Source organism: Corvus moneduloides, chromosome 7, assembly GCF_009650955.1.
Source record: "Corvus moneduloides isolate bCorMon1 chromosome 7, bCorMon1.pri, whole genome shotgun sequence".
NCBI classification, from domain to species: Eukaryota; Metazoa; Chordata; class Aves; order Passeriformes; family Corvidae; genus Corvus; species Corvus moneduloides.
Genome location: NC_045482.1, coordinates 1,473,959 through 1,488,497, shown reverse-complemented (window position 1 = coordinate 1,488,497; position 14,539 = coordinate 1,473,959). Strand labels below are relative to the sequence as shown.

General features: G+C 47.3%; 2 protein-coding genes across 18 annotated transcripts in view; one reads left to right on the top strand and one right to left on the bottom strand.

The window, feature by feature from the left end:
• The window catches only part of LOC116446882, a 781,927-nt gene that overhangs the window by 447,733 nt on the left and 319,655 nt on the right, over nt 1-14,539 (top strand). The window lies entirely within an intron of this gene.
• AGAP1 (ArfGAP with GTPase domain, ankyrin repeat and PH domain 1) overlaps nt 1-14,539 on the bottom strand; it is a 315,634-nt gene that overhangs the window by 112,836 nt on the left and 188,259 nt on the right. For all 17 annotated transcript variants that reach the window (XM_032115303.1, XM_032115304.1, XM_032115305.1 and 14 more), the window contains 2 exons: nt 12,697-12,801; nt 1,166-1,334 (listed from right to left, as the gene is read on the bottom strand). In XM_032115303.1, the coding sequence (XP_031971194.1) occupies nt 1,166-1,334; nt 12,697-12,801 (274 nt within the window). The remainder of the gene's footprint in view (nt 1-1,165; nt 1,335-12,696; nt 12,802-14,539) is intronic.

The following is a 14,539-nucleotide window of genomic DNA, read 5'->3' as shown; positions in this document are numbered from 1 at the left end:
GTTCCCAGGCCAAGATCTCCAGGGGTGTCTGCTCAGTGGCACAGCTTTAAAAATCCATCTTGGCCAGTGCCATTCACAGTTGGAAGGAAGAACACTTCTGTTTTCCCCTAATAAAAGGGAATGTCTCAAAAAAAGCAGGGAATTACATCTCGGTTTGAAGGAGCGGGCTTGGAATTAGATGATTTTTAAGGCCCTTCCAACCCAAACCAGCCTGATTCTATGGAACATGAGATAGGTACCTATCACCATCCAAGAGAAGACACCTGAATATGCAGGAATCCCAGGGCTGCTCATCCCAGTGGGCTTTGCACAGGGGCAGGAACGTGCGGGGACGCTTTTGCCGGCGCACGCAGGAGGTGTCTACGTTACCCATAAATGCAAAAGGCACTTGGTGCTTTATGGATGTCGTCCCAAACATGCTGACAGAACTTCCACTAGACCATTACGAGTTTTGTACAAGCTGTGCATTTTACAAGATGAATTGTCTCAAATGTTTTCCCTTAATGCAATTTTTTAAAATCCACTTAGCTGTATGGACAAGTACTTCAGCAAACAATAAACTTCTTTGTTTAGAGCTCAGGAGGAGCTATAAACCACTTCCATCAATAAATTAAAACAGCTTTCCACTGAAGAATCTTGCTGTTAGAAGAATGCATAATATTGAACTTTATAAAAGCAGGAAGAAGGGCTGTGGCTCTCACCAGGAAGCCATAAAAAGCCCTTTCAGATCATACAGCATTTGCTTTTCATAAGTATTAGATAAGAGATCATAAATTCCCCCCATATGTTAATTACTGTGAAATTATGAAGGGCTTTGGCAAGCACAAGGTAACAAATACACAGACACCGAAGGCTACTCAGAAACTCAGAATCTCTCCTGGGGGACACATCAGCAGCGAGGGCCTAAAAACTTCCACATCAGTGGGTTTGTAAATCCCAGAAGGCTTTGGGTTGGAAGGCGTCCTGAAGTTCATCTAATTCCACCCCTTACCATGGGCAGGGACACCTTCCATGAGGTCAGGTTGCTTTGAGCACCAATCAGCCTGGCCTGGCACACTTCCAATTATTAAGAGATATCCCTCCCTATCCCAGTTGTCCATGATAATTCACTGGAAATGCAGTTTTTACCCCTTTTTTTTTTCCCCCTAGCAAGGTCTTCTCTTACCTGAATTTGGCGAGATGTGTAAACTGCTCATGTCTTTGGAGAGGCCGTTGGTTTTGGGGCTGGAGATGGGGGCACAGGCTGACGTGGCTCGGGGCGGCCTCTTCCCGGGGACCTTCACAGTGGTTCTCAGCAAGTCGATCTCCTTCCCGTGAACGTTCTGCATGTAGTCCTGGGAAGAGAGGAGAAAACCCCAAAAGCCAACATCAAACGGGGAGTTCTGTAAGCAGCAGAATGAATAAACCTGGTTTCACAAGGTTTTGGCCCTACATCCTCTGCCAGCACCCACCATATGGTTTTCCCCTTCCTTCCATGTTCTTGATAATCCCTTCCACACATCTCACAACAACTAACCCCAAAAGTCTGGAGCTTTCTCATGGATCCTCCAGCTGGGTAAGAGGTGATTCACAACAGGGCCGTGTGTGGGAATTCACCAGCTAAAGTTCCCAAACAGGAGGAAGCAAGGCTGAATGTCCCTCCTGAGCATGTTTATTTGTGTCTCCTCTCTGCCAGTGTTTTATGCCTTTATCTTTTCTCCCTCAAATTTGGCTGGAATGGGTCAGCAGGCACCAAAGTTACAAAAGGGCACTAGCAGGAAGGTTTCAGCAATTCCAACTCTGTTTCCTTAGAATATGACCCTTCCTGCACCCACACAAAATATCATCAAAGGGGAAAAATCATGCAAATTGCATCTAATTGATGAGAGCAAGCACGTTTAAAACTAGGAGCCAGAAGTGGGAAAGACATCTGTGTTGCCCAAAGAAGCTGTGGATGCCCCTGGATCCCTGGAAGTGTCCAAGGCCAGCTTGGACGGGGCTTGGAGCAACCTGGGATAGTGGAAGGTGTCCCTGGAATGAGAGGAGCTTTAGGGTCCCTTCCAACCCAAACCACTCCAGGACTGTGTGGATTAAGGACCCCAAGAGAAAAAGAGCAATTTGGCGTGGTTGGGAGAAGATCTGGGCTTAAGCTCTTGAGTTAAGCTGGGGACCAAGGAATGAATGGTATTCCTGAGCATCTTCTGCGTGGAGGCCAAAAGTCTGAGCTGCTTTTCAGACAGAACTCGATCACCTCACAGAGACCTGGCTGATGCTGTGGGCATCTCCACGAGGAAAAATGTAACTCCCTGTTGTCCAGGTGATGAGGGCAAGATTTAGCCAGCTTGACAAGTGTAAGACGAAAGACTACCAGCACTGACTAGGCTGGTTCCCAACCCGCAGCACACAGACCTGGACACCACCAGAACACCCATTTCACAAGGAGTTTCCTGAATTCACCCAAAATCTGTCTCACTGCTGCCACAATCCAGGGAGCAATCAGCTCCCTCATCAAGACCCTTTCACCTTTGGTAGTTTTTACAATACAAATTATATATTCTGCTCAAAACCCATCAAAAATCTCGACGAGCAAGGATTTCTTCATCGTTAATAGAAATCGGTGATAAAACCCTCAAACTAAGCCATCACAGCAGCTTATTTTTCCAAGCTGTCTGAGAATTATTACCAGCAAAAGGTGGGGTCTGATCCATTCGTGGGGAGAGGATGCAGAGCTCTGCTGCCAGGAGAAACAAAGGCAATCTACTCAGGAAAATTCCTTCACTAGGTGCTGGAGACGAACAAACGCGCTTCCTCCGTAAATTATCAACTTGGCAGAACTTTCTAGCTCGGGTGTCACTTCTTCACAAATTAAAATACAATAAGCAGAAGATAATTGAGCATTTATTGCTTATGGGCTCTGAAGTGAGCTTTAATCAGAGAGTGACTAAACCTTAGCACATGCTCTTTTCCAATAGTTTTATTTACCGTACAACCAACTTCAACTGGAGAAGGGGGTTTTGGATCCAAATTCTTCAGGTGAAGGGCGGGTGTGACTTCACAACTCGGGAGATGTGGCAGGGTGTCATTAAAGCCCTTTCAACTGGGTGTAAACCAGGCTGAGGTGAGGCACAAAACCACTTGAGGAAGCGAGGGAGCGTGGGCGAACACAAAACCAACGCGCCTCAGCCACCGTCAGACCCAAGCGCCTGAACAACAACAGATGCCGGGTAGGTATTAATGTCAGCTTAAATATTTATGGGGATATATCAAATGTAAATAATAAAGGCCCTTTCATCGTGTGCAGGATGCACAGTGATAATCTGCGGGTCTCCCTGAGGAGAGGAGGGCAGGGACCACGTTCCCAGCCCCGTCAGATCCCCGCTTGGGGAATGAAAGTTCAAACTACAAAATGATGCCAGGGCTTCTGAAGCGCAATGGAGGGTTTGATCAGATTAGAACAGATGAGGGTCTTGCTGTCATCTGGAATATGCTGTGTTAAAGAGAAGACAGCAAGCTGGATTTTGATATGCAAATGGTACAGGGATAACTCCCCGAGATGTTAGTTGTAGAAAATGCTGATCCGAGAAAAAAGGGGAAAAAACCCTTTAACAAGGCATGAGGGTAATTCAAAGCCAAGTACTTTTAAACAGCACTTAACAAGTCCCTAGAGCCCACTCAACAGTGGGCCACCCCAGACGTGCCATCTTCTGCCCCTCAACAGCTTGAAAAAGTAGTAATTGCGAATCCATTTGCATTTTTCTTCTCAACTCGTCCGCGTTCATCATCCAGCAAGGCAGGGGGAAAAAAAAAATCAAAAAAAATTAAAGCCAGCAGCAAAGCAGAGGGACCCCCTCCCCAAACATGTGGCGCAGAGGAGACGCGGGCGCCCCGATCCCCCGCACCCCGCGCTCGCACCTCCGCCGTCGCTTGTTTTCTACATTTCGCTCCTAATTATGTTGCATCTATTGCCATACACTTAATTAGCTGCATTAATGTGATTTCTTTTCACATAGTCAAGCAATTAAGAGCTATGATTGAGTTTCATTCAATTAGCCTCAACAAACATGCTAATTGATGTCCCAGATGCAAATGAGGTGCAGTGAGAGAAACCTGCTAGCAACTGAGAGTTGTGGCGGGGGGACCCGGGGCTCGCAGCTCGCTGGCAGCAGCACGGCTTAACACGGCTCCCCCTCCTCCCAGGGCAGGGGGACACCAGCCATTAGTGCCTGCCTTGTCCCAAAGAGCTCCCTACAGGAGCCACGGGCGGGCGCCGAACCCAGTCGGCGCCGTCCCCCCCGGTTCTGGCGGGAGCCGGAGCGCGGAGGAACGTTCCGCTGATCCCGGGAACTGAGGGCTATCCCGAGGTCTCCATCCGGCTCCGAGCTGCTGAGGCACCACGCAGGTGATGGCCTGCAGTCAGCACTAACTGGCAGCTCCATCTTAGTCAGAGCGGGGCGATGCTGCCTCCGCATCCATCAATCCATAATCCCCCAAAACGCGCTCCCCGCGTCGATTCTCATCCCTTTGCCTCCCCGGGTTACCGCTCCGATGCGGCGCCGCCGAGGTGTTAATTTGACTACTCAAGGCCATTGACCATTATCTACAGGACTAAATAAACTGTTAAAATATCAGGGGAAAATCAAGAAAAGCTGTATTGACTGAAGATGACACCAAATATTACTTGACAGCCCCACAAAATGAATTGCCTTGAGTAAGAAAGGAACGATGTGCCATGACACAGAATAATGTAAAGTAAAATTACTTTAGTTCTGCTCTTAATACAGCAGCTCTGTTTACAACAGCAGAAATTAATTTAACCAATTAACTGAGCAGAAGCCTTTCAGACATGCAAATTGAGCAAATGGGTATGATCATGTTTTCTAAGCAGGCCTACCAAAAAGAGACACTGCTATTTTTGGGGGCCTCTTTAGACTTCCAATGCCAGCAGCTGTTAAATTTGTAATGATTTCTGATGGTCCTCAAAGCTGGAGAAGACACTCCACCAAAGACCACGAGCTGAACCAAGGCTATGGGGTGGTTCCAGCTTGATGTCTATGTCCAGCCTGGCCTCGGACACTTCCAGGCATCCAGGGGCAGCCACAGCACCTGTGGGCTGGGGCCTCCCCACCCTCACAGGGAACAGTTCCTTCCCAATATCCAATCTGAATCCACTCTCCTTCAGCTTAAAGCCATTCCCTCTTGTCCTATGCATGGCTGCTCCCTAGAGCCATCCTTAAGTTAAAGCCATGGCTAAGGTTAGTTACCAAAAACATGGATATAAAAAACATTATGGAGTTTGAGGGTTTTCAAATACTACAAGAGATGGTGGATAGAGAGAAAGCCCCTCACTGGGGCTGTAAATGCAGGATCCCCCTGGGTAAAGGGGTTTCCAAGCTCACACTGAAACCACTCACCTCGGGATACAACATATGTCACAACACTAAAATGTAAAAAATTATCTGCTCCTTCCTAGAGGCCTCCCCATGTTTCTTCCATCTGTCCCACTGCCACCCTTTTCCAATGCACCACATATGGAATGAGAGACTCTCTGAGAGCAGTGACTTTCCCTGGCTGTAATGGTACACAGGTATGAGCATCACACTTTTTTCTTCCTTTTCAGCTATTCCAATCTCTCAGAAGCCTGTTTTTCCATCACTAGGAACAGGTCCAGGCTAAGAATCCTCCCCAGATCTGTGCCTGGTTTCCACATAGCTCCTAGTGAGCTTCTTCCCCATCCCTGAAGTGTCCAAGGCCAGGCTGGATGGGGATGTGAACAACCTGGTCTAGTGGAAGGTGTCCCTGCCCATGGCAGGGAGATGGAACGAGATGAGCTTCAAGGTCCCTTCCAACCCAAACTGTTCTGTGATTCTACAAGAAACACCTTCATTTTGTGGCAGTTTTCCCCCAGTGTTCAATGGGACATAACACTCCTAAGGCTCCACTTACTGAGGTTGAAATAGTGTTTCCTGATCTGAGGCGTAATAAAAATTATTATGGAAAAGGAAGTTTATGGTTGCACCTCTGGATGACATTTTAAAGACCGCGTGCAGTGTATTTTTTGAAAGACAATTCCAATTTTGTGAGCTGACCTATTGGACCCACAAAACCTATTGTTCACCCTCAGCAACAACCAAATCCTCTTCCCCCCAAACCAGAGCAGCCTGGGAAATTGGATGGAGCCCTGACTTTTGTGCCTCTCTGTGGCAGTCAGACATTTTTATTGCAAAACGCCGTCTGGAAAAGATGCAAAACAAAATTGCTAAACTGCAAAAAAAGAAGAAAAGGAAGGGGGAGGGGTGGGGAGGGAGAAGAAAAAAAACAAAAGGCCCCCTTCCCTTTGCTTATTGAGTTCAAAGGCATAACATGCAGCACCCTGCAGCAAATGGGAAGCTACACTAATTTTAAAGCCATAAAACGCTATAAAGTGCCCTGCGGGGCAGGACTACACTGGAGCTAGTTGCACCTAAATAAGCCATGGTTCATTTACTTCGCAGCTTAGCCTAATGTAATCATCAGCAGATTCCTAGCCTAGAGTTGTAACAGGCATGGAGCCGCTGCCGCCGAGGCGACACTCCCAGCCATGGAGGGGCCGCCGCCACATCGCCGTTGATTAGAAAATTTTTCAGTTTTGACAAGCCCTTAATGAACATAAATCGCTCCTTGATTGGTTTCCGTGTGGGGCCACAGGCACACCTAAGAAGAAACAACACAACACACACACACACACACACACACAAAAAAGTCTCCCCAACTCCTCGCCCTCGCTGCTTTTCCCAGGAAGGGCCTGAGCCACGGATGGACGGTCGGGATACGAGCCACAGTGGAATATATTCATCAAATGGTCCTGGGAAATTAGCTGTTCCCACCCCCCTCTCGCACATAAACACTGCCATAATATCATTCAGCTTCATAATGCATAGTTAGTCTTAAGGAAAGCCATGAAATGTTATCTTCTGAAGAGAACAGAGGGATGGAAACGCATTCTGGAAAACACTGCTCACCCTAAAGCGCTCTGTCCTGACAAAAAGAAGGTCATCATGAATCTGTTTGCTTCACATTGGGAATCAAGAACATTAAATTTCAGTAATAAAAAGCACTGGCTATACCTCTACTGTGGTGTTAATCAGCTCCATCAGTGTTGCAGGGGCAGGGGAGGAAGTCAGGGCAACACTTGGAACACAACAGCAACAAAATGTTGGCTTTTTTGTAAATGGATCGCTTATTTGCATAAAAGTTTAAGGAAACTCTTCCCCTTGCACTTCACTTCTCATTCATCCTTTGTAATGAGAGCTGCTGTAAAAGACAAACCAGAGTTTTACCACCCTGAGTAATTTATGAAGCATTTATACCCACAGCAGTTAGCTCGGCTGGACAGGAAGCTCTAATTTTATAAACCCCCCTGATTAATTAATAGCTTGGCTTTTGCCTTTTAAATTGCAACTCATTCTGATCCTAAGAATTTTCCTTGACTTTCTGAAGAGAGAGCAGGCAGACAGGACACTGAAACGCGTGTTTGCTCCAGCCTGGGCAGCTCTGCCAAAGCACAGTTTTGTTTGCCACACGACTGAGTGTCGACTCCCTCGAGGGCACTGAGGCCTGGACAGATCCTTGTGGGTCCCTTCCCACTCAGCATATTCTGTGGTTCTATGATCTTCCTCAGTTTTATGTTTTTCCCCCCATTTTATCTTCACTCCGTTACATCTTTCAGGTTAAGATAATAAAGAAGTTTTCCAGGGAGCTCCAAAGTGTCTGAGTGATCTGTACAGCTACAGCACTTTATAAAAATAATCAGAAATTACTAGGCTCATATTTAACTGTTCTATCATTCATTTTTTCCTATCCTAACCAATATTTTAGGCATGTTAATGCATGAAATAGTAACTACAATAAAAGTTTACACAAGCTTCAGATTTATCCTCATCAATACTCAAACTGCAGCTCTGCAGCGTTCGTTCTGGTCACTGCTCTCTCAGGAGGGAGAGCTACATCACATGTGGGAAGTAACACAGAATCCCAGAAAGGTTTGGGTTGGAAGGGACCTTAAAGCCCACCCTGTTCCACCCCCCTGCCATGGGCACGGACCTTTCCACCATCCCAGGTTGCTCCAAGCCCTGTCCAACCTGGCCTTGAGGACTTCCAGGGTCCTTTTGTCAGTCCAAGTCTGTATTTGCCAAAGGCTGATTTAGGGATCAGTTGTTGATAGGAAATGCCAGTTAAAAGGCCCTTCAGAGCCAGCCAATATCCAGCTTTACATTCCTTCAGAGCAAAAACGGGGGGGCGGGGGGGGGGAAGGACACACACAATGGTATTTTAGAAATGTATGAGCATGAATATTTCTATTAAAGCAACACAAACAACACACTTCAGAGCTATTGAACTGCCTGAGGTAACACAAGCCTGGAAACAAGGCTGAGCTGCAACGATGGCTGTGGGGGATATTCCTAATGGGAAGGGGAGTGCGGTTCCCTCGGCTGGAGCAGCACCAGGCTCCGGGTGCTGACTGGCCACACAGGACACCACACTGTTCTCTAGCATGAGGGGAGATGGGATCCTGCATTTGCAAGCAGGCTTTCTGTCTCCAAATAGTTCAGGAAAATCACACAAGCTGGTAACAACAATTTCAACTGCAGCTCTGAGAAAAACGCTGGGACCCGAGAAAAGCGCACGGAGCTACAACACTTCCAGATACCAACACAGAGGAGGTTCTCAAATGCCTCCTGCTTCTCACCATCTGCTTTTTCTGGAGGAAATGGCCAAGCTGAGAAAGCTCAAATGACACCTCAAGTCTTAAGGAATTTTACAGTGCCTGGGGTTTGTAGGGTATTCCCAGAGAGAATGTGTCTGTATAATGCATTGCTGAAGCTCTTGTGCCAAGTTTAGCCTGGTGTTGGGTCTGACTCCTTACCAGGCTGAAATGCTGCCTTTTAAAAAAATTATTTAAGAACAATAATCCAATTTATTATAGCAGAACAACACTGCTAATGCTCACATGAGCTGCTCGCCCAGCCAGCGCTGTATTTAAGAGAGAATTTAGAACTGTGGCTGCTGTGGGATGAATTGAGCAAACCAGGTGAATCCACACATCTCTCATGGAGATAAAGCCAGATATCCCCCGCCTTGAGGACAGTTACAATCCCCAGGTCATTAAACCAGAGCAGTGAGGATGAAGGTTAAAGGCTGCAGCAAGCAAACACCAACCTTGCTGTGTAGATACACGGGGTTTGTGTACCAGGTGCGTTCTAGATGGGCATCACACCTTCCTTCTCACGTATTTAAGAAGCTCTTCATCCCCCATAAGGTGCCCCAGCACTGTGCTTTTATTTCAAATCAAATCTAGACCAGACTAAACATAAAAGGGGAAAACTGCCCTTACCAAAACCTAAGCTGTTTTCAGCCCTTTCCCCCTCCTTTTCTCCTCTTCGTAAACGAGGTGCAGCGCTGGTGAAGATACAAGAGCAGAAAATGGACATGCACAGCTAAAGCTTTGTCATGTGCTGACCTGTGGCACGCTGGCAGCCCTGTGGCAGGCAGCCAGTGGTGAGACATCATCAGCTATTCATCGGGAGAAGGCTCAGATGAAGCAGTGCTGCCCAGCAGGTATCCCGGCGAATGCATTCCGGGAGCCCTCGCGCAGGGCATCCCACCATTAAAAAGCCGGGAGATGCCTCGACAAATTCCCCCGGGGCCCTTTGGGGAGGCTGACATGGAATTTGCCGGCCAGAATTTTAGTGATCCACTCCACGGCTCTGCTCCAGAAGCCCAAGATGAATAGGGAGCTCTGGTGAACTTTGAAGCCTGTGGGTCAAAGTTCTCTCTCATTATCCCCAACCATTTTCTATCGGCGGAGCTCCTCGGCATCCCAAGGGACGGGAAGGTTTGAGGCTCTTGAAAAAACCTGACATGACCAAGTCAGGAAACAGTAGGGTGCTTATGTACATATATTTTTCTTCCCCCATTTTCCTCTCCCCCCACTTCCTTGAAAAGAAAGGAGAAGGATTTCGCTATTGTGTCAAACATCAACCTGGTGGCATCAGGAGTCACTCATTTAGCTGGCACAATGCTGCACTCATTTCAACACGCTGCCCTGCCAAACAGGCCTGACCCTCCCAGGGACACCTCCTCTGCAAGAAAGGGCCTAATTTGATTTTTCCCTCCCCACCCCAAAAGCTTTCATTCTGTAGGCAATGCTTTCAAGGAGGATGTCAGGGCTGGTTTCTGCAATACATATTTTCTACGTTAAAACCTCTGCTTTGTGCCTGAGCCACATCTGGCAGAGACAACTGATCCGCTTGTGGCCAAACCTCGAGCAATAGTTAACACAGTGCTCACCACCAGCCACTACACATTGTAATTGGTCTTTGCAACACAAGGTGTTATGCTCTGACTCAAACCACAGGCTGGACAGACCAAATGATCTCCTGAATTTACTTTTTCTGCCACCACTAGAGGCCAGCCCACCTTTCGCTGCAATTAAAAATTCACTCCAGAATTAAGAGGGCAACATTTTGATTAACTAAAATGACCTGCACATTTGAAACAACCCAAATCGAACTGGTCAGATTAGAGCCAGGCTTTACATAAGTTTAGGAAACTGACTTTAGATGGCTAACAGAAACTCTTTTCTTCACTGCTGCTTTATGGGAAACTTGGTAGGAATAAGGCCCTGCTTTTTCAAAACAATGTAAGAAATTATCCCAGACAGCAATGCAAGCACAGCATTAAAAATTCATCGCTTTGGCTTTGTTGTGAAAAAAAGGAACAAAACATTACTGATAAACAAAAAACAGCAAAAGCAAAACAGCATCAGAGTCCTGTTCGGGGGAAGAACCTCTCACCTGGCAATCCACAAGAAGAAAATTGTGACATTCCTGCCAACAAAGTTTAGTACAAAGTGTACTGGGAGTGTGACAGAGACTTAAAATCTCCGTGGTTCCCTCACAAACCCCTCCGATCCACGCAGGGAGCAAACGGCAACACCGAGGCGAGCACCTTCTTCCTGGGGTGGGGGGGGCACGGTGGGGGACAGAGGGAAACAATTACAGGCTGGTAATTACTTCTTCTTTAAATGGATTCTCTCTAATCTCCGATGGATTTACCTCTAATCTCAAAGTAATTACGTGTAACCTCAATGGATTCTTACTCTGGGGGAGCCGCCGCAGCTCCGGGGGAGCCCGCAGAGAAGAAGTTTCTCTATTGTCTGCCAGAGCAATGAAAAACTAACACGTGCACGGCCCTGCCAGGAACAATAGAGCCCTTCCAGCAGCCAGGAAGGGGCCAGGGCACACACAACAGCCTCCTCCTTGCTGATGACCAGCACAATCGAAGGCAGACTCAGGTGGCAGCTCCATGGGGCCACACAGTATCCGTGCTCCCCTTCTGGGAGCCATACCAATACACCAATTTGGGTATTTCAGGGCTACTTCACAGCAGAATTACTCAAATTTAGAGGCACTGAAAGCGACCAAATTGGGCAGAAAGACGTGAACTACATCACACAAAGGAGCAGTGAAAACCCTGCTCCAGAACGCAAGGGCTGAAGGACAAGCTTCCCGATGGGAAGCAGCAATGCCTTGAAGCTACTTGTCATCTAATTTACTACGTAATTTTTAAGAGACATGGACATCACATCAGAAGCTAGAGCAAAGCATCACTATGGCAGGACCTGAGACTCTAAAATCTTGTGTCAAGGCAGAGAAAAAGTGCTCATATTCCACAGACAGGGAACAGCCAGTCGGGGAAGCACAGCATCAGTGTGGCCAGACGTGGATGTGGCATTTGGGGACGTGGTTTAGTGCTGGGCTTACAGCTGGGCTTGATGATCTCAGAGGGCTTTCCAACCTTAATGATTCTAGGGTTCCATGCTCCTCAGACACCACCCATCTAAAGCAGAAGTTTCCTGCCAGTTCCAGGTGCAAGTCTATAAACCTCAGAGTTTATAGAAAATGCATCAAAACCTTGATTTTCACTCCTTATGTAAAAGTGCTTGGGAGCCCAAAATGCCACCAACAACTGGCCCTGAAAGCATTCCAAGTGGCAACCCTCTGATTTTCATATGTGGGATGATGATAAAATACAAGATCAGATAGTATATAAAACCACATAGCTAGCTAGCTAGCTAGCTAGCTATCTATCTATCTATCTCGTATTTATTATTTAACCTTGGTGAGGGTCACACCATGATTTTTGGGGTGGGCTGGTCATGAATGGGATCTCTGTGCTCCTTCTATCCCCAAGTCCATAACTGGAATTGTGTCACACACTCTGGGGGACAGGAAACATCCTTGGACAATGACAAATGCCCCAACATGGAAAATTTGTATGGAACATATTTTAATGGCTAGGCCATTTCCAAAAAGCTGCTCAGAATTACTGCTGAACAAACGACAAGCACTGCACACTGACAGCGACCTCTCCTCACTCTTTACTACCTCTAGGAAAGTTTTCCTTATAAAACACTGCTGTTTTTTTAACCCATAAAAGAGTTAGCAGAAAATAAAGGCTCGAACAGCTCCTGGGATGCAAGGAAGCCCCAGTCCCAGGGGATTCAAAGGGAGTGCACTCAGACTTGCAGCAGGGAGGTTCATTTCAGATGATGACTCTTTGAGAGGGAGGGGAACGAAGAGAGAGGAAGAAGCTCCTCCACTGCAGTGGTCTCACCAAAGCCACGTGTGACGTTGCTCTGCAGGGCTGCTGAACGTTCCGGGAGCAGGGAGTACTTACGTGCAGGCTGGGATGGTAGGTCAGCACGCCGTTGTCACACAGCGTCACGTACTTCTTCTTCCACTCCTTATTCAGGGACTTGCCACTCCGCTTTAGCAGCATCCCCTAGTGGGGGGAGAAGAGAGAGAGAGAGAGAGAAAGAAAAGGTTAAACACCCTCCAGACAACACACAACTGCCTAAGACACAGAGAGAAGGGTAATCGCGAGCGTTTTCGGAGAGGCTTTCTCCTGCAAGTTACTCTCTTTGCTCTGCCTCTCCCACAGCGCACATTCCCTCCATTGGCTTCGTCCAATGGGTAGAAAAAGCCCCTTTTGCACTGAATTCTATGCCTCAGGAAAGCACACTTTGGTGTGATGACACAGAGTAAGGTGACCCACGTGGATTCCCAGCTGATGGAGACACCCTGCTCTGCATTTCCTCACCCTCCAAAAAAAATGATGAGCCCTAGGCTGAGGGAGGATCCTGCTGTGTGGCCTCCCTTCAGCATGTTCCTGGGGATTCCTTGCCCACAAAAGAGCACACATGAGTGTTCTCATTCCCTCTGCAGAAAGGCGACACCACCATGGAAACCCCTCCTGGCTACTCATTCCAGCTGAAGAGACCCCAACCCCAGGCAAGGGCAGCAAGACAGAATCAGAGCAAATACAAAGCTTTTCCAGTAAATCCTGGATAATTTAATGACAGAGGTGTGATAGAAGGGAAAAGGAGGTGGGCAAAGTGAATCACCTTTCCACACACCATATCCAATCTAAACATCAGGGATGAATGCCAACAATCACAGAATCCCAGAACGGTTCAGGTTGGAAGGGACGTTAAAACGCATCCAGTTCCAACCCCCTGCCATAGGCAGGGACACCTTCCACCATCCCACCCTGCTCCAAGCCCTGTCCAACCTGTCCTGGAACACTTCCAGGAACGGGGCAGCCATAACTTCTCATCAACAGCAAAGATTAGAAGTCATCATTGTGTTCCAACAGACAAACAAACAGGAACTGCTGCTGTACATTCAGCTGTTCTCAGCTGAAAACCAGAAACTCACTTTTTAAAATAAAATCCCACGTGCTGTAGAGCACTCAAGGTGGTAGGTATATCAAGAATGCACTTCCTGAGGAAATTTTAATTTCCAAACCCAAGCCAGAAGGCAGTTCCTAATGAATCCAGGCAGTACTGCGGTTGTGCAAAGCCTTCCTGGAATGTCCAGTGGAGACCCTGTGGTCAGTACCCACACCACAGGGATGCACTGGTGTCTCAGATCAAGCTCTGAACAAAGCAAACGCTAATATCAATGTCATTAAATCAAAGCCAGGAATCCACCCAACACAGACTTCAGTTCCTGAATCCCTATAAAACTAATTTTTCCCTTCTCATGTACAAGGCAAGTAAAACAAAGGGAAAACAGAACACGGAAAGATGCCCTGCCAAGCACGGTGCTTCCAACTCCCATGGAGCTGTTCTTGTTGAAGGTGGTTTAAAGCTTGAAAACAAGTTCCACTGTTTGTTTTCCCATTAAACCTGCAGCTTTATGAAGTGATTCCTCTGCAGAACCAACCCCAAAGCCAGGAGGGGACACAGGCCAGCTCTACTCAAGTAAAAGTCCTGCTCCTGGCCACATGGCTGGAATAGAACTTCAGAGAAGAACCCTTCCCAAATTCAAGGCAATCCAAGGACGGGACCGTGAAGAAAAGCTCGTGTTGGACACCTGAATTACACAGCAATCCAAACTCCCAACTTCCTGCCTGTCTGGGGTGGGGGGGGGTGGTCACGTGTCTGGTTTTTTTTTTTTGTGCTGTTCCTTGCTAGAACTCAAAACTTTTTCAAGGAGAACGGGGTTTCTGAAACGCC